Source organism: Pan troglodytes, chromosome 10 (genome assembly GCF_028858775.2).
Source record: "Pan troglodytes isolate AG18354 chromosome 10, NHGRI_mPanTro3-v2.0_pri, whole genome shotgun sequence".
NCBI lineage: Eukaryota > Metazoa > Chordata > Mammalia > Primates > Hominidae > Pan > Pan troglodytes.
Genome location: NC_072408.2, coordinates 106,597,612 through 106,619,342, shown reverse-complemented (window position 1 = coordinate 106,619,342; position 21,731 = coordinate 106,597,612). Strand labels below are relative to the sequence as shown.

The 21,731-nt window shown below is 37.1% G+C and overlaps 1 protein-coding gene across 15 annotated transcripts in view; it reads left to right on the top strand.

The window, feature by feature from the left end:
• The window catches only part of ANKS1B (ankyrin repeat and sterile alpha motif domain containing 1B), a 1,252,139-nt gene that overhangs the window by 193,090 nt on the left and 1,037,318 nt on the right, over window positions 1-21,731 (top strand). For all 15 annotated transcript variants that reach the window (XM_001150610.7, XM_009426057.4, XM_009426061.4 and 12 more), the window contains exons 5-7: window positions 14,602-14,677; window positions 16,731-16,832; window positions 21,039-21,152. In XM_001150610.7, the coding sequence (XP_001150610.1) occupies window positions 14,602-14,677; window positions 16,731-16,832; window positions 21,039-21,152 (292 nt within the window). The remainder of the gene's footprint in view (window positions 1-14,601; window positions 14,678-16,730; window positions 16,833-21,038; window positions 21,153-21,731) is intronic.

Sequence of the window (21,731 nt, the reverse complement as noted above, 5' to 3'; positions counted from 1 at the left end):
TTGTATGTTTATCTTATTTAACCTTCCCAATAACCATATTAGGTTTTTAAAATTTGTATTTTATTTTTAATTTTTCCCACACAACATGGATGTGTCTGTTAGGTTTTTAATATGTTTCTCATAGGATATATGAATTTTCAGAGATACTAAAAGCCAAGCTGCCACTGGAACCCAGGTTTGCTCCATCTGCTTTTTCCAGAAAGAGATTTGTTTATTTATGGTGGAGATTATGTATTTTCATTGTCTAGAATATAATAGTTCCCCCTACCCCTGCTGCCCACCCAACCTTTATCTGATGTTTAGTTTTCTGCTGTTTCAGATACCTGCAGTCAACCATGGTCTGAAAACATTAAAAGGAAAATTATAGAAATAAACAACTTATAAGTTTTAAATTCCATGCCATTCTGAGTAGCATGATGAAACCTCTCACCGTCATACTTTGTCCTGCCTGGGACATGAATCATCCCTTTGTCCAGCATCTCTGTGCTGTAGACACTACTTGCCTATTGGTAGCCCTCTTGATTATCAGATCGACTGTTCTGGTATTGCACTGCTTGGGTTCAAGTCACCCATATTTTACTTAATAATGGCCCCAAAGCACAAGAGCAGTGATGCTGACAATTTGCATATTCCAAAGAGAAGCTGTAAAATGCTTCCTCTAAGTGAAAAGGTGAAAGTTCTTGACTTACTAAAGAAAAGAAAAACTTGTACACAGAGGTTGCTAAGATCTATGGTAAGAATGAATCCTCTATCTGAAGTTGAGAAGAAAGAAAAAGAAATTTGTACTAGTTTTGCTGTTGCGCTTCAAACTACAGAAGTTACAGCTATAGTGCACGGTAAGTGCTTAGTTAAGATGGAAAAGGCCTTGAATTTGTGGATGGAAGACATGAACAGAAATGAATTCTGATTGATGGCATTCGGGTTCAGTACTATCTTTGGTTTTAGACATCCACTGGGGTGCTTGGAATATATTCCCTGTGTATAAAGTGGGACCTTTTCCGTGTCTACAGTGTGCATCATCCTTTATCAAAGTATCTGTGAAGCCAAATCAGTGCCAAAAGTAGACACTATCATATTTTTAAATATTTGTTTAGATTTAGCCTCATATTAACCGTTCTCTTTATTTATCATTACTTCTTGCATCTCAGTTCCTTTTCTGAATTGTATCCTATAGAAGTTCTTTCAGTAAGAGTTGTAAGTAACCACTCATTTTTAGTCTGTCTGAAAATGTTTTTATTTTACTTTCATTCTTAGAAGGTAGTTTGACTGAATGTAGAATGCTAGGTTGATAGATTTTTTTTCTCTTGTCACATGAAGGTATTATACTTTCTTCTGACTTTATTATTTATTTTTGTTGTGAAGTCAGCTATTGATCTAATTATTATTTCTTTTTAGGCAATTTTTTCCCTCAGAGTGTTTTAAAGTTATTATCTTAGTAGTTTTGTAGTTTTACTGTGATATGTCCAGGATGTATTCTTTTCATTTATCTTGCTTGCTGGTCCTGGAACTTAGTGTCTTATCAATTATGTAAAGTTCTTAGCCACTGACTATTATTTACCTCTATCTTCTTCCTGTAAAATTGATTAGACATATGTTGAATCCTCTTATTTTATTCTATCTTTCATATTTTCCATCTCTTATTTCTTTTTTACCTTCTTTGCTTATTTGTTTCTGTAATCATTTACAAAATTTTAAATGTAAAATTTTTGTGGGTACATAGTAGGTATATATATTTATGGGTTCATGAGATATTTTGGTACATGTATGCAGTGTACAATAATCACATCATGGAAAATTGAGTATCCATCCCCTCAAGCATTTATCTTTTGTGTTACAATTATTTATTTTTAAATGTACAATTGAATTATTATTGATTATAGTGCCCCTGTTGTGCTATCAAATACTAGGTCTTATTCATTCTTTCTATTGTTTGTACGCTTTAACCATCCCCACCTCCCTCTAACCCCTGTGCCCCCACTACCCTTCCCAGCCTCTGGTAACCACCCTTCTTTATCTCTGTGAGTTCAATTGTTTTGATTTTTAGATCTCACAAATAACTGAGAACATGTGATGTCTGTCTTTCTGAGCCTGGCTTATTTCACTTAATATAATGATCTCCAGTTCCATCCATGTTGTTGCAAATGACAGAATCTTATTCTTTTTTTGTGGCTGTATAGTACTCCAAGAAAATGTGTGTGTGTGTGTGTGTGTGTGTGTGTGTGTGTGTGTGTGTGTGTGTACCACATTTTCTTTATCCTTTCATCTGTTGATGGACACTTAGGTTGCTTCCAAATCTTGGCTATTGTGAACAGTGCCACAACAAACATGAGATTGTAAGTATCTCTTCAAAATACTGATTTCCTTTCTTTGGGGTAGATATCCAGCAGTGGGATTGCTGGATCATTTGGTAGCTCTATTTTTAGTTTCTTGAGGAACCTCCAAACTGTTCTTCATAGTGGTTGTACTAGTTCACATTCCCACCTACAGTATATAGGATTCCCTTGTTTTCACATCCTCACCAGCATTTGTTATTGCTTGACATTTGGATAAAAGCCATTTTAACTGGGGTGAGGTGACATTTCATTGCAGTTTTGATTTGCATTTCTCCGATGATCAATGATACTGAACACCTTTTCATATACCTGTTTGCCATTTGTGTGTCTTCTTTTGAGAAATGTCTATTCAAATGTTTTGCCAATATTTTAATTGGATTATTAGATGTTTTCCTGTAAAGTTTTTTTGTTCCTTATATATTCTGGTTATTAATCTCTTGTCAGATGAGTAGTTTGCAGATATTTTCTCCTTTTCCGTGGGTTGTCTCTTCACTTTGTTGATTGTTTCTTTTGCTGTGCAGAAGCTTTTTAACTTGATATGATCCCATTTGTCCATTTTTGCTTTGGTTGTTTGTACTTGTGGGGTATTACTCAAGAAATCTTTGCCGAGACCAATATCCTGGAGATTTTTCTCAAAGTTTTTTGGTAGCAGTTTCAGAGTTTGAAGCCTTAGATTCAAATGTTTAATCCATTTTGATTTGATTTTTTTATATTGTGAGAGATAGGAGTCTAGTTTCATTGTTCTGCATATGGATATTTAGTTTTACCAGCACCATTTATTGAAGACTGTCTTTTCACCAGTGTATGTTCTTGGCTGTTTTGTCAAAAATGAGTTCACTGTAGGTGTGTAGATTTGTTTCTAGGTTTTCTATTTTGTTCCATTGGTCTATGTGTCTGATTTTATGCCAGTACCATTCTGATTTGTAGTATAATTTGAAGTCAGGTAATGTTATTCCTTCAGTTTTATTCTTTTTGCTCAGGTTTGCTTTGGCTATTCTGGGTATTTGGTGATTCTGTATAAATTTTGGGATTGGTTTTCCATTTCTGTGAAAAATGTCATTGGTATGTTGATAGGTATTGCATTGAATCTGTAGATTGCTTTGGTTAGTATGGACATTTTAACAATATTGATTCTTCCAATTCATGAGCATGGAGTATCTTTCCATTTTTGGTGTCATCTTCAATTTCTTTCATCAGTATTTTACAGTTTTCATTGTAGAGATTTTTCACTTGTTTGGTTAATTCCTAGGTATTTAGTTTTATGTGTGGCTACTGTAAATGGGATTTTTAAAATTTTCTTTTTCACATTGTTTACTGTTGGCATATAGAAATGCTGCTGATTTTTGTATGTTGATTTTGTATCCTGCAACGTTGCTACATTTGTTTATCAGTTCTAATAGTTTTTCAGTGGAGTCTTTAGGTTTTTCCAAATATAAGATTGTATTATCTGCAAACAAGGATAATTTGACTTCTTCCTTTCCAATTTGGATGCCCTTTATGTCTTTCTCTTAATTGCTCTAGCTAGGACTTCCAGTTCTATTTTGAGTAACAGTGGTGAAAGTGGGTATTCTTGTTGTATTCCAGGTCTTAGAGGAAAGGCTTTCAGTTTTCCCCCATTCAGTATGATACTAGTCGTGAGTCTGTCATATATGGATTTTATTACATTGAGGTGTTTTGACTATTTTTTTTTAAAACAGGAAGGGATGTTGGACTGCATCAAATATGTTTTCAGCATTAGTCGAAATGATAATGTTTTTTGTCCTTCATTCTGTTGATACAGGGTATCACATTGATTGATTTGCATATGTTGAACCATCCTTGCATCACAGGGATAAATCCTACTTTGTTGTTGAATTTGGTTTGTTGGAGTTTTGTTGAGGATTTTTACATCAATAGTAATCAGAGATATTGGCCTATAGTTTTCTTTTTTTGGTGTGTCTTGGGGTTTAGTATCAGATTAATACTGGCCTTGTAGAATGGGTTTGTAAGTATTCCATCTTCCCCTATTTTTCAGAACAGTTTGAATAGGATTGGTATTAGTTTTTTAAATGTTTGGTAGAATTCATCAGCAAAGTCATCGGTCCTGCACTTTTCTTTACTGGGAGACTTTTTATTATGGCTTCGATCTTGTTACTTGTTATTCGTCTGTTTGGGCTTCGGAATTGTTAATGGTTCAATTTTAGTAGATTGTATGTATGTAGGAATTTATCCATTTCTTCTAGATTTTTCCATTTATTGGTATGTAGTTGTTCATATCAGCCACTCATGATCCTTTGAATTTCTGTGATATTAGTTGTAATGTCTCCTTTTTCATTTCTGATTTCATTTATTTGGGTCTTCTCTCTTGTGTTAGTCTGGCTAAAGGTTTGTCAATTGTGTTTTTCTTTTTAAAACAACAACTTCTTGTTTTGTTGATCTGTTGTCTTTTTTTAATCATTTCAAATTCATTTATGTCTGCTCTGATCCTTATTATTTCTTTTCTTCTCTTAATTTTGCATTCAGCTTGCTCTTGCTTTTTAAATTCTTTAAGATGCATCATTAGATTATTTATTTTAAGTTTTTCTTCCTTTTTGATGTAGGCACTGATGGCTATAAAGTTTCTTCTTAGTACTGCTTTTGCTGTGTCCCATAGGTTTTGGTATGCTGTGTTTCCATGAACTTATTTCAAGGAATTTTTAAATTTTCTTTCTAATTTCTTCATTGACCCACTTATTCAGGAGCATATTGTTTAATTTTTGTCTGTTTGTATAGTTTCCAAAATTTCTCTTGTTATTGATTTCTAGTTTTATTCCATTGTGGTCAGGGATGATGCTTGATATTTTTTCATTTTTAAAAAATGTTTAAAAATTCGTTTTGTGACCTAACATGTGGTCTGTCCTTGAGAATGATCCATGTGCTGAGGAGAAGAATATGTATTTTGCAGCCATCAGATAAAATGTTCCATTTTTTCTAAAGTGCAGATTAAGACCAATGTTTATCTGTTGATTTTCTGTCTGGAAGATCTATCCAATGCTGAAAGTGGGGAGTTGAAGTCTCCAGCTATTATTGTATTTAGGTCTATCTTTCCCTTTAGCACTAATAATATTTGCTTTATATATCTGGGTACTCCAGTGTTTGGTGCATATATATTTACAATTGTAATATCCTCTTGCTGAATTGACCCCTTTGTCATTATATAATGACCTTCTTTGTCTTTTCCTACAATTTTTATCTTAAAACCTATTTTGCCTAATATAAGTATAGCTACTCTTGTGGTTTTTTGGTTTCTGTTGACATGGAATATCTTTTTACATCCACTTATTTTTAATCTGTGTGTGTCGTTATAGGTAACATGTGCTTCCTGTAGGCATCAGATCATTGGGTTTTGTTTTTTATCTATTCAGCCACTCTATGTCTTTTGATTGGAGAGTTTACTCCATATACATTTAATGTTATTGTTGATAAGTAAGGACTTACTCCTGTCATTTTGTTATTTTTTTCTCTCGCTCTCTTTTTTTGGCGGTCTGCTCTTCCTTTTTTCCTTTCTTCCTGTCTTCCTTTTAGTGAAGGTGATTTTCTCTGGCAGTAGGCTTTAATTTCACGCTTTTTAATTTTTTTGCATACCCATTGTATGTTTTTTTATTTGAAGCTACCATGAGGCTTGCAAATACTACCTTATAATCCATTACTTTAAACTGATGATGACACTGATTGCATAAACAAACAAACACACAAAAAGAAAACTAATAAAAACTATACAGTTTAACTTTGTCACCTAACTTTTTAACTTTTTGTTGTTTCTCTTTATGTCTTATTTCATTCTCTGTGTCTTGAAAATTCATTGTAGTCATTATTTTTTGGTTCATTGTTTAATGTTTCTACTTAAGATAAAAGTAGTTTTCACACCGTAATTACAGTGTTATTCTGGATTTTCTGTGGGCTATTACCAGTGAGTTTTGCACCTTCAAATGATTTCTTATTGCTTATTAATGTCCTTTTGTTTCAGATTGAAGAACTCCCTTTAGCATTTCTTGCAAGACAGGCCTGGTGTTGATGAAATCCCTCAGATTTTGCTCGTATGGGAAGGTCTTTATTTCTCTTTCATGCTTGAAGGATATTTTTGCCAGATATACCATTTTAGGGTAAAAGTTTTCTTCCTTCAGCACTTTAAATATATCATGCCACTCTCTCCGGACCTGTAAGATTTCCATTGAAAAGTCTGCTGCCAGATATATTGGAGCTCCATTGTATGTTATTTGTTTATTTTCTCTTACTGCTTTTAGGATTATTTATTTATCTTTGACCTTTGGGAGTTTGATTCTTAAATGCCTTGAAGTAGCCTTCTTTGGGTTACATCTACTTGGTGCTCTATAACCTTCCTGTCTTTGAATGTTAATATCTTTCTCTGGGTTTGGGAAGTTCTCCAATATTATCCCTTTGAATAAACCTTCTACCCCTAACTATTTCTCAACCTCCTCTTTAAGGCCAGTAACTTTTAGATTTGCCCTCTTGAGACTGTTGTCTAGATCTTGAAAGCAGGTTTCATTGCTTTTTATTCTTTTTTTATTTTGTCTTCTCAGTGTGTTTTCAGACGAGATTGGGTGCGTTTGGGGCGGTATGGCTGTAGACTCTCAGTGTGTTTTCGAATACCTGTCTTCAAGCTCGTTAATTTTTTCTTCTTGACTAATTCTGCTCTTAAGAGACTCTAATGCATTCTTCATTACATCAATTGCAATTTTCAACTCTAGAACTTTTGCTTGATTCTTTTTAATTGTTTCAATCTCTTTGTTAAATTTATCTGATAGAATTCTGAATTCCTTCTCTGTGTTATCTTGAATTTCTTTGAGTTTCCTCAAAACAGCTATTTTAAATTCTCTGTCTGAAAGATCATATATCTATTTTTTTTCCAGGACTTGTCCCTGGTGCCTTATGTAATTCATTTGGTGAGGTCATGTTTTCTTGGATGGTCTTGATGTTTGGGCATTGAAGAGTTAGATATTGACTGTAGTCTTCACAGTCTGGACCTGTTTGTATCTGTCCTTCTTAGGAAGACTTTCCAGGCATTTGAAGGGACTTGGGCCCCAAACCCACTAACACTGTGGTTTTTGCAGACTCATAGAGGTATTGCCTTGGTGGTCTTGGATAAGATGTGGAAGAATTCTATGTATTACTAGGCAGAGACTCTTCTTTCTCCTTTCTCTCAAAGAAACAGTCTGTCTTTCTGTGCTGAGCCACCCGTACCTGGGGATGTGGTGATGCAAACACCCCTTTGGAAACCACCACTGGGATTGTGTTGGGTCAGACCTGAAGCCAGCTCAGCACTGTATCCTAATCTTCAGGGCAGTGAGTTCCCCCAGACCCCGGGCATGTCCAGAGTAGCTGTCTGGAAGCCAAGGATTAGAGTCAAAAACCTTAGCAGTTTACCTGATGTTCTAATTTACTGCAGCTAAGTTGGCACTCACATTTCATTACAAAGTCCTTCTTACTCTTTCTTCCCTTTTCCACAGGCAGAGGAGCCTCTCCCTGTGGCCACCACCACTTCTGGTCCACGAGGGTTCTTCTAGGTCACTGCCAATGTTTACTTAAAGCCCAAGGGCTCTTTTGTCAGCTTATGGTGAGTCCTGCCAGGCCTCAGACTCACCCTATAGGGCAGTAGGCTCCCCTCTGGTCCAGGACAGATTCAGAAATGTTGTCCAAGAGCCTAGGCCTGAACGCAGAGACCCCGTGTGCCTGCTTGTTTTTTCCTACTGTGGCCGAAGTGATACCTTAGGTGCAAGGCAAAGGCCCCTTTACTTTTCCGTCTGCTGTTTTCAAACAGAAGAAGTTGTTCACCGTAGCCACCACAGCTGGGACTGTGCTGGATGACCCTTGAAGCCAGCATTTCTCAGACAACAAGGCCCATGGTGTACTCCCAGTTATTGCTGCTGCTTATTTAGGCTCCAAGAGCTCTTTAGTCAGCAGGTGATGAATCCTGCCAGGACTGGGTTCTTTCCTTCAAGGCAGTGGGTTCCCTTTTGGCCCAAGGTACATCTAGAAATGTCCAGGATTTAGGGCTTCACAACTCTGCCCAGTGCCCTGTCCTACTATGGCTGAGCTGACATCTAAGATGCAAGACAAAGTCCTCTTTACTCTTCACTCTCCTCTCCTTAAATAGAAGGGAAAAGTTACTTTTGTTGTTGTGAATTGCACTTGCACTGCCTGAGGTTGGTGGAGGAATGGCATAGGCACTTCCTTAGCCATATCTGCTGCTGTCTCCCTAGGTCATGTGCCAATGTTGTCTACTGGCTCTAAGCCTAGCCTAGCACTAGGATTTGCCTAGGAATTGCAGTCCTTGTGTCCTAGACTGCCTTTCAAGTTTACTGAGGATCCCAGAGCACTTCAGCCTGCAGTGCAGTGGTGAGGCTTGTTGAGAGACTCACATTCCATGGGTGATTCCCTTCTGGCTGGGCTGGTCCAAATGTCCCGTCAATGTGTGGGCACTGGCGGAACCCCACACAGCTTTATTGTCCACTCTGGCAAAGCAGCACTGAGTTCAATGTAAAGTTCCTCAGTCACTGCTTTCTCCCTTCCTAAAATACACAGATTTTCTATCTGCACAGCATGGCCACTCCCATGGAATGGGAGAGGGGCAGCGCCCGTGATTCAAGACTTTCTCTTCCACCCTCCTCAGTGTCTATTTCAGCAGTAGGAAGTTAAAACCAGATACTGTGATTGTTCACTTGATTTTTGGTTCTTGTGACAGTGCTCTTCTGTGTGCAGATAGTTGTTAATATTCGGTGTTCCAGTGGGGAAGACAAATGGTGTAGGCTTATATTCTGCAATTTTGCTCTGTCCTTCATCTCTTATTCTTTTTATTGCATTATTGTATTAGTCTGTTCTCCTAATTAAGTCTCCTATTAGTATGTCTCCTAATAAAGACATACCTGAGGTTGTAATTTATAAAGGAAAGAGGTTTAATTGACTTATAATTTCACATGGCTGGAGAGGCTTCACAATCATGGTGGAAGGTGAAGGAGGAGCAAAGTCACATCTTACATGGTGGCAGGCAAGAGGAAGTGCCGAGCCAAAGGAGGAAAAGCTCCTTATAAAACCATTAGATCTTGTGAGAACTCACTATCATGAGAACAGCATGAGGGTAATTGCCCCCATGAGTAAATTACCTCCCAGCCGGTCTCTCCCATGACACATGAAGATTATGGGAACTAAAATTCAAGATGAGATTTGGGTGGGGACATAGCCAAACCCTATCAATTATGTACTTAAAAAAATCTATCATCCAGTTTAATACCCCTTCAATAGCTATTTATATGTTATTAAGCCATTGATTTTAAATATTATATTTTCTATTTCTAGAATGCTATTTGATTCATTTTCACATCTGGTCAATTTTGATAATTATTCTTTTGTTCTAGTTCTTTCATCTTATTGATCACATATGTATTATATTCTATACCTGACCATTTCAATATGTGAAATTTTTGTGAGTTTTATTCTTTTGTATTTTTATTTACTAATCCTTGTTCATGGTGGGATGCTTCCTTTCACATTCAGTAATTTATAATTTTGAATTTGTATTTCTTAGAGCTTCATCTGCTGGAATATTTGGAGGCCTGAGTTGAAAGTGTACTTTTACAGAGGGGATTTATATCTGCTTTTTTCTAAGCATTTGTATCTGCCTGTATTACTAGAAACCCAGGACCACTTTATTCTACATTTTGGATGAGGATCTGGAGTTCATAGAGATTGTACAATTTTGCCTTAAACTTACCATGTGAGTGTAGAATTGTGGTTAGGCATTCTTAGGGGGATTTACTTTTTTCACTCTATCTACAACTAAGACCTAGTTAGACATCCTTTCCCCTTCTGTGCAATGTGTTGTTGTTGTTGTTTTAATTTTCACTGAGGATGTTCTTTAGAAGTTTTAGAGTTTTGCAGGGGTCCCTCATTTAAGCTTTCAGCTTGCTTAGACTTCAGACTGTCTTCTGCCCCACTGCCACTCGTACCTTGAGTGGCTGGTTAAAGTCCAGGCACTAGTCTAGCATTGGTTGACAGACTCCCTGGAACAAATACCTGTTCCAAAGCTAACCCCCTGGGGTTCATACTTTCTGTCCTCCCCTTTCCCTAAGGCTGTGGGGAATTCTATTTCTTTCCCCTCGCAATCCTGAATTAAAATATTCTTTGGTTTGTTTTCAGAATGAACTGAAGTATGCTATATCAGAAAGGATTTTTCCGAAATCAAGTCCAAAATTTTGTGAAAAGTCTAAGGGAATCAAATTAGTAATCAGAAATCTGGTTGAAAAACAGCATGAGAATGAGCAAAATTAGATTATTTCAAGAAATATTTTTAAGGAAGGGAAAAAATAAAATGTTCATGCCCCACATTGAAATATTTTCTTAAGAGCCGAATCAGTTTCCAGTTTCTCATTTCCTTCAAAACTCTGCTGTATATTTACAAATTATTTTTTTGTTTCCATTTTTTTCAGTATCTACATATCATGCCAGTCAGATTATAATTCAAGGGCATTTCAATCATTCCATCTTGAAGATACAGTCAGATCACATTGATATTCAGTGTTCCTCAAGCCTGCTTAATAATGTACTCATCTACTTTAGATTGGGTTAATTATATAATAGACTTTTATTAAAGAGTTTTGGCCAGGCGTAGTGGCTCATGCCTGTGATTCCAGCACTTTGGGAGGCTGACGTGGGTGGATCATTTGAGGTCAGGAGTTCAAGACCAGCCTGGTCAACATGGTGAAACCCCCCTCTCTACTAAACATACAAAAATTAGCTGGGCGTGGTGGTGCATGCCTTAATCTCAGCTACTTGGGAAGCTGAGGCAGGAGAATCGCTTGCACCTGGGAGACGGAGGTTGCAGTGAGCTGAGATCATGCCACAGCACTCCAGCCTGGGCGAGAGAGCAAGACTCCATCTCAAAAAAGAAAAACAGAAAAAAAAAAGAGTTTTTACATCGTATGTTATTTTATAGTGATATTTCTATTTCAGGTTGAGATTAGAATCCCACTTTAGAGATCACATTTAGTATAGGGCAACAAAATTGCTACCTTGACACTATTCAATTGAAAACACACACAGACACACAGACACACACACACACACACACACACACGACCTACTGATACTTGTTAGATTCTTGAGAGAAGAAGAAAAAGAATGAAAAAAAAAAAAGAGACAACTAACATTCGTGTAGCTCAAAAAGCATCATCTTTGGAATCTTCCTTGAGCTTCCTCAAGGCAGAATCAATCTTATCCTGCACTACTCACAAATTGTCCTAGTTTTTCATCCTGTGTTCTTCCCTCCCTCCACTTTTTGCCCTCAGAAGAATTCCTAAACATCTATATTTTCAAAGTACTTTGCTAGGCATTGGGGATACAATGGTGAAAAAATAGATGTGGCCTACATTTCTGCTGAACTTAACAGTTTATTATGGGAACTAGACAATTACATAAAATTATAATGTGGTATATGAGTGCTGTGATAAGGAAAATATAGATTGATGTGGAACATCCAGGAAAAACACTAAACTTCAGGGGTCAGGGATGTCTTTATAAATGCAATTATTTTAAGCTAAGATTCGAGATATCGTACATGTTCATGGTTCTTAAAGCATACTCTTTAGACCTACAGAATCACAGGGGAATTTGTTAGAAATGGAAATTCTATGGCCTAATCTCAGGCGACTGAATCAGAAACTCTGGGGATGGGGCCCAGAAATATGTTTTTAAGACAGTTTCTCCACGTGGTTCTTATTCATGCTGAAAATTAACTAGTGGTAAGTATATCTAGATGGCTAGATTAAGAGTGCTAGGAGTTAGATCCTGCCAGGCAGAGAGACCAGCCTTGGAGACCCCCTGTGGAAGAAAGCAATATGAAATGATTATGAAAGTGTTCAGGGGCCAGGCGCGGTGGCTCACGCCTGTAATCCCAGCACTTTGGGAGGCCAAGATGGGTGGATCATGAGGTCAGGAGATCGAGACCATCCTGGCTAACATGGTGAAACCCCGTCTCTACTAAAAATACAAAAAAATTAGCTGGGCGTGGTGGCAGGAGCCTGTAGTCCCAGCTTCTCGGGAGGCTGAGACAGGAGAATGGTGTGAACCCTGGAGGCGGAGCTTGCAGTGAGCTGAGATCGTGCCACTGCACTCCAGCCTGGGCCACAGAGTGAGACTCCGTCTCAAAAAAAAAAAAAAAAAAAATAGAGTTCAGTATGCCTGGAGCATAGGGTATGAGGTTTGGAAGAGGGTTGTGATGGGCAAAGGATGGGACGGAGAGGAAAGCAGGGAGAAAATATCATCTGGGTTTCTTAAGCCACATTAAATTTTTTTTGGCTTTTAAATTTAATTTTATTTTTAATTGCATGTCATAATTGTACATATTTAGGGGTACAGAGTGATATTTCGATACATGAAATATAGTATATAATGATAGGGTAATTAGCATATCTATCACTTTAAACATTTGCCATTTATTTGTGTTGGGAACATTAAAAAATCCTCTCTTCCAGTATTTGAAAATATATAATCAATTATTGTTAACTGTCATCACCCTACTAAAGAATACTAGAACTTCTTCCTCCTATATAGCTGTAATTTTGTAGTCAATCACCAACCTCTCCCTATCCTCCTCTCCCTGCTCCCCTGCCCAGCCTCTCATAACCATAATGTTACTCTCTACTTCTATGGGTCCAACTTTTTTAGCTCACACATATGTGAGAACATGTGGTATTTATCTTTCTGTGCCTGACTTATTTCACTTAACATAATATTCTCCAGGCTCATCCATGTTGCTGTGAATGACAGGATTTTATTCTTTTTTATGGCTACATTAAATTGTTTAGATTTCATTTATCATAAATATTTACAGACAGCCCCCAACTTACAATGATTTAATTTAACAATTTCTCGACTTTAAAATGGTGTGAAACTGTCGCATTTTTGATATGCTTCAAATTTTGAATCTTGATCTTTTCCCAGGCTAGCGATATGCAGTATATGAGATAGTCAATGCTTTATCATAAAATAGGCTTTGTGTTACATGATTTTGCCCAACTCTAGGTTAATGTAAGTGTTCTGAGCATATTTAAAGTAGGCTAGTCTAGGCTATGATGTTTGGTGGAAGGTTACCTGTGTTTAAATGCATTTTCTTTTCTTTTTCTTTTTTTTTTTTTTTTTTGCGATGGATTCTCACTCTGTCACCCAGGCTGGAGTGCAGTGGTGCGATCTCGGCTCACTGCAACCTCCACCTTTCTGGTTCAAGCAATTCCCCTGTCTCAGCCTCCTGAGTAGCTGGGATTACAGGTGCATGCCACCACGCCTGGCTAATTTTTTTGTATTTTTAGTAGAGATGGGGTTTCACCATGTTGGTCAGACTGGTCCTGAACTCCTGGCCTTAGGCAATCCACCCGCCTTGGCCTCCCAAAGTGCTGGGATTACAGGCATGAGCCACTGCACCCAGCCTAAATGCATTTTCAATTTAAGGGATACTCAGTTTATGGTGGCTTTATCAGGAGGTAACCCTATTGGAAGTCAAGGAGCATCTGTGTTTATACATCTGTCTCTTCAAATAGAATGTGAATATATGAGGGCCAGGATGATATTTCCATACCTCAGAATATCCTTCAGCTACTCTTGGCCTATAATTGGTGTTTAATAAATGCATGCTGATTAAATGAGCTTCTTGCATAGTCACAAAAGCCTTGTGAGGTGGGCATTACTTCTCTTATTTTATACTTAAGGAGAGCTAAAGCTAAGAGAAGGTGAAATACTCACATAAGAAAGTCAAATGGCTATTTATTTATTTATTTTTGAGATGGAGTCCCACTCTGTCACCCAGGTTGGAGTGCAGTGGCATGATCTTGGCTCACTGCAACCTCTGCTTCCTAAGTTCAAGCGATTCTCCTGCCTCAGCTTCCTGAGTAGCTGGGATTACAGGCATGTACCACCACCTGTGGCTAATTTTTGTATTTTTAGTAGAGACGGGGTTTTGCCATGTTGGCCAGGCTGGTCTCGAACTCCTGACCTCAGGTGATCCATCCGCCTCAGCTGCACCTGGCCCAAATTTCTATTTAGAAGCAGAGGTATTTTACAATCCCCAAGCCGATGGATTTTGCTTTTAGAATCTCTTCTTTATTCCACATTACCTTTCTGTTAGGGAGAGCTGAGATTACAGCAAATATGTATGAATATGTAAAATGTGAGCATTTTATTTCAACCTGTAAGCATTCCAAATGCAACCGTGCTTTCTTTTTTCTTACTTTTTTTTTTCCAGACAGAAAAGGGGAGTGCACTTCATGAAGCAGCTTTGTTTGGAAAGGTGGATGTTGTACGAGTTCTGTTAGAAACAGGTAACTATTGTGATTCTGCATGGAGCTTATCCTGACAGATAACATTTCTATTTTGGGAATAGACAAAGGAAAATGACACAGTTTTCTTCACAAATCACTCTCTTGCCTTTACTCTAAAATGCAGATATGTATTCATATTATGTAGAACTGAGTTTCAGTATTTAGATAACATTGATATCAATGTGCAACTTCTTTTATGCAATAGATGTTTTAAGTACAAACCTCTTTGTTATTACAATTTTATGCACTTAAGTACTTTAGAGATGAACTACCAAAAGAAAAAGGAAATTTCTGCCTTCTGTAAGAGAGAGGAATTGATCCTTGAGAAATTGTCACAATTGCTTGATTTATTGAAGAACATAATAGTTTTTCTGTGTTTTATATTGTGAACTACGGTAAACAGAGATTTGAGTTCCCTCTCTTTAAGGTAAATTGTCCTTCTAGTTAGTTCATTAACTGAGTAGCTATTGTTAGTAGGCTACAGAAACTTATTTTAAAGGGAACCTTTTAAAGGGAGTGCTTTGAAGGAACAATAAAGTTGGCTTATTTATTTTCATACGTACATTCTGATTGAGATGAAATAGAGCTAGAATTAAGGTCAGATTTGTTTTAAAGATCAAAAGGCATGGGTACAAATTCATGCTTGTAAACAACTGATGGAAATTTTTCATGTTATGGACTATAGTGTGTTTATTTTCCTCTGTAAAAAAAAAAATGAAAAACATTGGCAGACTATTGTATTGTGATTGTATTTGTACACAATTTAACAAAGTTAAAATTTCATTTATATTTAACTTTGTCATGCAGTGTGGTGATATAACAAATGATTTGAGGAAACCACCTAAATATTAATATGTGCTGGTTACACATTCCTATGCAAATTTAAACATGTATTTAATAATCTTACAATGAACTAACATTTGGGACCAGATCCTGTAAACTGGCTTTTTTTTTTTTTTTTGCAATTATGTGTTTGGAAAATTCATAATATTTTTAGGGCAGTGAAAGCTATTTGCTGTGTTAAAATAAGTTCTTTCTTACAATATATATTTCCACAACTAAAATAATAACAGGTGTTTTAGTTACACACTTCAGTAAGTTTGCTCGTCAGGTGGATGATTAGTGTGACTGACAAATACAATCTTGCATAAATAAATATCATAGAGTATTTGACCTTGTATTTGGATAAATTCTTTGTGGACAACAGTTCAAAATAATCATGCTTTTTCAACTTTGTGAATATTCAAGTGTTCTAAGACTGTTCTTATGTTACTTACATGGTACATGATTATAATTTACTAAATATTTTTACCATATTATACAGAGAATATAAATCACATGACCATTATACTTTAGGAATTCACATTCTAAATCAATAATATTTTTCAGTGTGATAGTGTGCTGTTGAGTTAAATAGTTATAACCCAAAGATATCATAGGGTCAGCCGGGCGTGGTGGCTCAAGCCTGTAATCCCAGCACTTTGGGAGGCCAAGGTGGGCAGATCATGAGGTCAGGATATCGAGACCATCCTTGCTAACACAGTGAAACCCCGTCTCTACTAAAAATACAAAAAAAAAAAAAATTAGTTGGGCATGGTGGTGGGCACCTGTAGTCCCAGCTACTCAGGAGGCTGAGGCAGGAGAATGGCGTGAACCTGGGAAGCGGAGCTTGCAGTGAGCCGAGATCACGCCACTGCACTCCAGCCTGGGCAACAGAGTGAGACTCCGTCTCAAAAAAAAAAAGATATCATAGGGTCCTGAAAAACAATCTTAAACATTGGGTCAGTGCCCTTTAAGAGCTAATTGATGATCAAGAATGTTCCTAATCTTTGGTAGCAACAGGCCCCTGCCTTCTTTCTTGCTAAAATCTTGTGTGAGTGTGTGTGTGTGTGTGCGTGTGTGTGTGTATGTGTGTGTGTAGAACTTAATTTTTTAAAAATCACTTTCAATGCTTGGTCTGTATATGTTTGAAATTACAGCAGTTAGATACTGATAGTATCTTTTGAGGACACTTCAGTGGTGTATATCTAGTGAGTTTTTCTTTTTCTTTCAGGAATTGATGCCAACATAAAGGATAGCTTAGGTAGAACTGTCTTGGACATTCTGAAAGAACATCCATCTCAGAAATCTCTCCAGATTGCAACACTCTTACAAGGTAAACAGTATTGAATGATGGATGAGTTTGCCTTAAAGTTAAGATGAGATTAAAACTGTTACAGTTTTCTTTTGGATTTTGAGTTAGTGTTTGCTTTTGAACAAACTTACTAGTTTTATTTTTTTCTGGTAGACTTTTAAACTAAATAATAATACCTTTTAATGTTTTATTTTTGTTTTTCAACTACTCAGTAAGTATTTTAAAGAAGTTAAGGTATTTATTTACTCATTTGATAATAGAAATATTTTTAAAATTCATATTTATGTAGTAAATATGTAGTTATGAGCTGGAAGTTAATAAGGCTATAAAGTAGTGATGATTAAGTGTTATCTCACATTTGAATAATACTTTCAGCATTTTCAGGGATTTGCTACTACTTTGGTTTCTATGACCCTATGAAGTAACATAAGTCAGATATTATTTTACTTTTGCACATAAGGGAAACTGAGGCTCTGAGAGATTTGATTTGTTCAAATTCATGTATCTTAAGTGGCAGAGCTTGTATCTAAATGCTAGATTATCAATAATAACAAAAATTGTATTTAGCCAAAAGAATACAGATTATTTCCTTCCTAATCCAATGGTATAAAATAACTCAGTCTTACCAGCCTTAGTTTTTGGTAAAAGTCATTTAAGTGCATTTGTTGTTAGTGGCAGTCATTAGCTCTATTGAAAGTTTGACAACTGTCTAGGTACGACTTTTGTTATTTGCAGCTTGCATACTTCTCCACTTGAACTAAAACTTTTATAACAAAATTAGACTTAAATGCTTTCTCTTCCTGTTTGGTGATTAGGCCTGACATGTAGCATGTTACTTAAAAACCCCAGATGTTTTTCTCTCCTTTAGCTCCTACCCTGTTCAGCAGTGATTATCTCCTACACTTGTTATGGATTGGCTGCAAGTATGATAGAGGAGGGTGGTGAGATAGGTTTTATTAGGTGTCAGTTGGGAAGCTGAAGAACAGCATTGTTTTGCAGGGAGATAAATGAATTAAAACCAAGTCAGGCAGGGAACATGTAGATACAATAGTCAACAAAGGCCAAGGAGGAGTAAAAGGAATAGATGCACTATATGTGGCCATTATGCTGTCTTCTCTATTTCCAAAATATTTCAGGGAAGTTCATGCCCCTACAATTTTCTTATCAATAAAGAAGTTAATTACAAGTCAAATGCATGCAGAGATGAATCAGAGAAAAATCCCGTCATAGCCTTTTATATACATTAAAATTAAAATTAAATTGAATAAAAGCTAAAAAATAAGAGTGGCACATACTATTTTTTATTAGTCTTCTCCCTCCATGCACTTTGTATTTCATGTTGGACTTTTGACTCTCACTGAATTTTTTTTTTTTTTTTTTTTGAGAAAGAGTTTTGCTCTTATTGCCTAGGCTGGAGTGCAGTGGTGCAATCTTGGCTCACTGCAGCCTCCGCCTCCCGGGTTCAAGTGATTCTCCTGCCTCAGTCTCCCAAGTAGCTGGGATTATAGGCACTTGCCGCCATGTCTGGCTACTTTTTGTATTTTTAGTAGAGAGGGGGTTTTACCATGTTGGCCAGTCTGGTCTCCAACTCCTGAACGCAGGTGATCCAGCCACCTTGGCCTCTTAAAGTGCTGGGATTACAGGCATGAGCCACAGCGCCCAGCCTCTCACTGAACTTTTTTTTTCTTTTTGAGAGGGAGTCTCACTCTGTCACCCAGGCTGGAGTGCAGTGGCGCCCTCTGGGCTCACTGCAAGCTCCGCCTCCCAGGTTCACGTCATTCTCCTGCCTCAGCCTCCCGAGTAGCTGGGACTACAGGCACCCGCCACCATGCCCAACTAATTTTTTTGGTATTTTTAGTAGAGACGGGGTTTCACTATGTTAGCCAGCATGGTCTTGATCTCCTGACTTTGTGGGCCACCCGCCTTGGCCTCCCAAAATGCTGGGATTACAGGCGTGAGCTACCGTGCCCGGCTGCCTCTCGCTGAACTTTTAAAAACTGAAGCATGGGCCGGGCACGGTGGCTCATGCCTGTAATCCCAGCACTTTGGGAGGCCGAGGTGGGCGGATCACGAGGTCAGGAGATCTAGACCATCCTGGCTAACACGGTGAAACCCCGTCTCTACTAAAAATACAAAAACTTAGCCGGGCGCGGTGGTGGGCGCCTGTAGTCCCAGCTACTTGGGAGGCTGAGGCACGAGAATGGCATGAACCCAGAAGGCGGAGGTTGCAGTGAGCCGAGATCGCGCCACTGCACTCCAGCCTGAGCAACAGAGCGAGACTCCGTCTCAAACAAACCAAACCAAACAAACAAACAAACAAAACTGAAGCATGTGTGTAATATGTCTTTTGGGAAAAGCAAAATAAATGTCACCCACTAGAAAATGGGGTGTGACATAATCATGGACTTTTTAAAAACATACTGCATTGGTTTATCTAAGATGAAATGTTGTTACATGGGAGTAACTATCTTTGCTCTCCTAAATGGTCAAGATTAATTAGGTATGTTAATTTGTGATAGGACATACAGTACATCTTTGAAGTTCTCTAATTACTGGCAAATTTCAGAATGTGAACACGTCATCTCTGTTCTTTGCATTCCTGGATTTCCCTGGTAGAAATTATTTGAATGGTATGAGGACATACTTGTTTGGCATGAGAATACAAATTTTCTTTATTAGATTTTAAGAAAAAGGTTCTTGAATAAAGAAGTATAAGCAAATGATCTGTATGAAAAGGGATCTGTTCATTTAATCTTTATACAGAGGCTACAAACTAGCCACTTGTGGGCTGAACGCTTTGGCAGATAGCACACATGCTTTGTTTATATCACATATTTTGAGCCCACATTGTGTTTCCATAAAAATTGAATTAGCTGTTAACATTTAAAAATCTAGAATTTGGCAGGGTGCGGTGGCTCACGCTTGTAATCCCAGCACTTTGGGAGGCTGAGGTGGGCGGATTACAAGGTCAGGAGTTCCAGACCAGCCTGGCGAACATGGTGAAACCCTGTCTCTACTAAAAATACAAAAAAAAAATGAGCCGGGTGTGGTGGCACATATCTGTAGTCTCAGCTAGTTTGGGGGGCTGAGGCAGGAGAATTATTTGAACCTGGAAGGCGGAGGTTGCAGTGAGTCAAGATTGCACCACTGCACTCCAGCCTGGGCGACAGAGCGAGAATCTATCTCAAACAAACAAACAAACAACCAAAAAGAAACAAAAAAAACCCCTAGAATTTTAGCTCAAACTCTGGAGTTTTGGTTTCTCTAAAAGAAGTTTTATTTCAGGGATGAACTTTAGATTGGTCATTTGTTCTCTGGTTAAACATGGTCTGTGAGGCTGAATATTGGTTAACATTTATTTCTACATTCAGATGCTGTTTTCTTTATGGTTAAGAGAAAAGTGAGATGTTTTCTTGTCTTATATTTATCTGGCTTTGCCACCTATTAGCTGAATGAACATGGACAAGTTAATAATACTCCTCCTTTACTTGTAATCTTTAAAATTTAGTGCATGTGTCATAGTTTTGTAAGGATTACATGAGTTAATTTATACAAAACACTTAGAACAATGCTGGGTCCATAGTAAGCAATATTTAAGTTTAAGCTGCTATTCCTAATATTATATCTGTATCAAAACTAGAAAAATGAAAAATAGGCTGAGTATAGGACATTACTTCAAGAATAATGGTAATGAACATTATTTCTTTGTGGAAATAAAGTTAATATGCAAATTATGCTTATGTTACAAGATTACAGCACCATTTTGAAATGAACTTATTCCATTTCATTCGTCTATGTTACCTGGCTGGTTGTGGTATCCATCTGAATTTGACATTCCTGTTTTGGGGATTAAATCTATTCAAAGCATCTTTCAGACAGTTTAAAATCTTCAGATGGAAAATAAGGAGACCAAGGAGTTTATTGTATCTTCAATAGGTGAATTTATTTTTAAGGAAAGAATGTTTTAAGTTTAGGTTTTAGAAGAAAGGGGTTCAAGAGTTTCTCCCAAATAATCCAGTGTCTTTTTTTAATTACAACTTTAAGTAAATAGCTCATCATGGCGTTCTTTTGATATGTTTGGTTTTTTGAAGTTCTTTTGAAAACTTAGGATATATTTAGGATTTGAAAAAATAAATGAAAAACTGATCACCAGAAGTAAAACTTAAAATTTATTGATTTTAAAATAAACGAATTCAAATATGTAATCTCAAAAATGTATACACACAGAGTATTTAGAAGGCGTGGGAAGATCTACAGTCCTCGAAGAGCCTGTACAGGAAGATGCAACACAAGAAACACACATTTCATCTCCTGTTGAGTCTCCTTCCCAAAAGACCAAAAGTGAGTACCTAATTATAAAGCCCTGGAATCTATACTAGACTTGTATGTACAGTTGTGAAAATTTCAAGTCTAATAGGTTATATCCTATACTCTATATTTCATCCATTTATAAGAGCTCCTGTTACTGATTAGGGCTTCTCAGCCCTGAGATACAGTAGTGAGCAAAGCAGAAAACTATCCCTGCTGTAATGAAGTTTATCTGGAGTATATATTTCTTAAATGTGTTTTTTTCTTAAATGTGTTTTTCCCCAGCTTTATTGAGATATACTTGGCAAATAAAAATTGTATATATTTACAGTGTGCAACTTGATATATACTTTGTGGAATAATTGCCAAAATCAAGCTAATTAACATAGCCATCATCTCACATAGTATTTTTTATTTTTTATTTTGGAGAGAACACTTAAGATCAACTCTCTTAGCAAGTTTCAGGTATACAATAGAATATTATTAACTATAGTCACCATGCTGTATTTTAAATCTCCAGAATTTATTAATCCCCCATAACTGAACCTTTGTACCCTTTGATCAACACTTTCCCATCTCCTCCACTCCCCAGCCCCTGGCATTCACCATTCT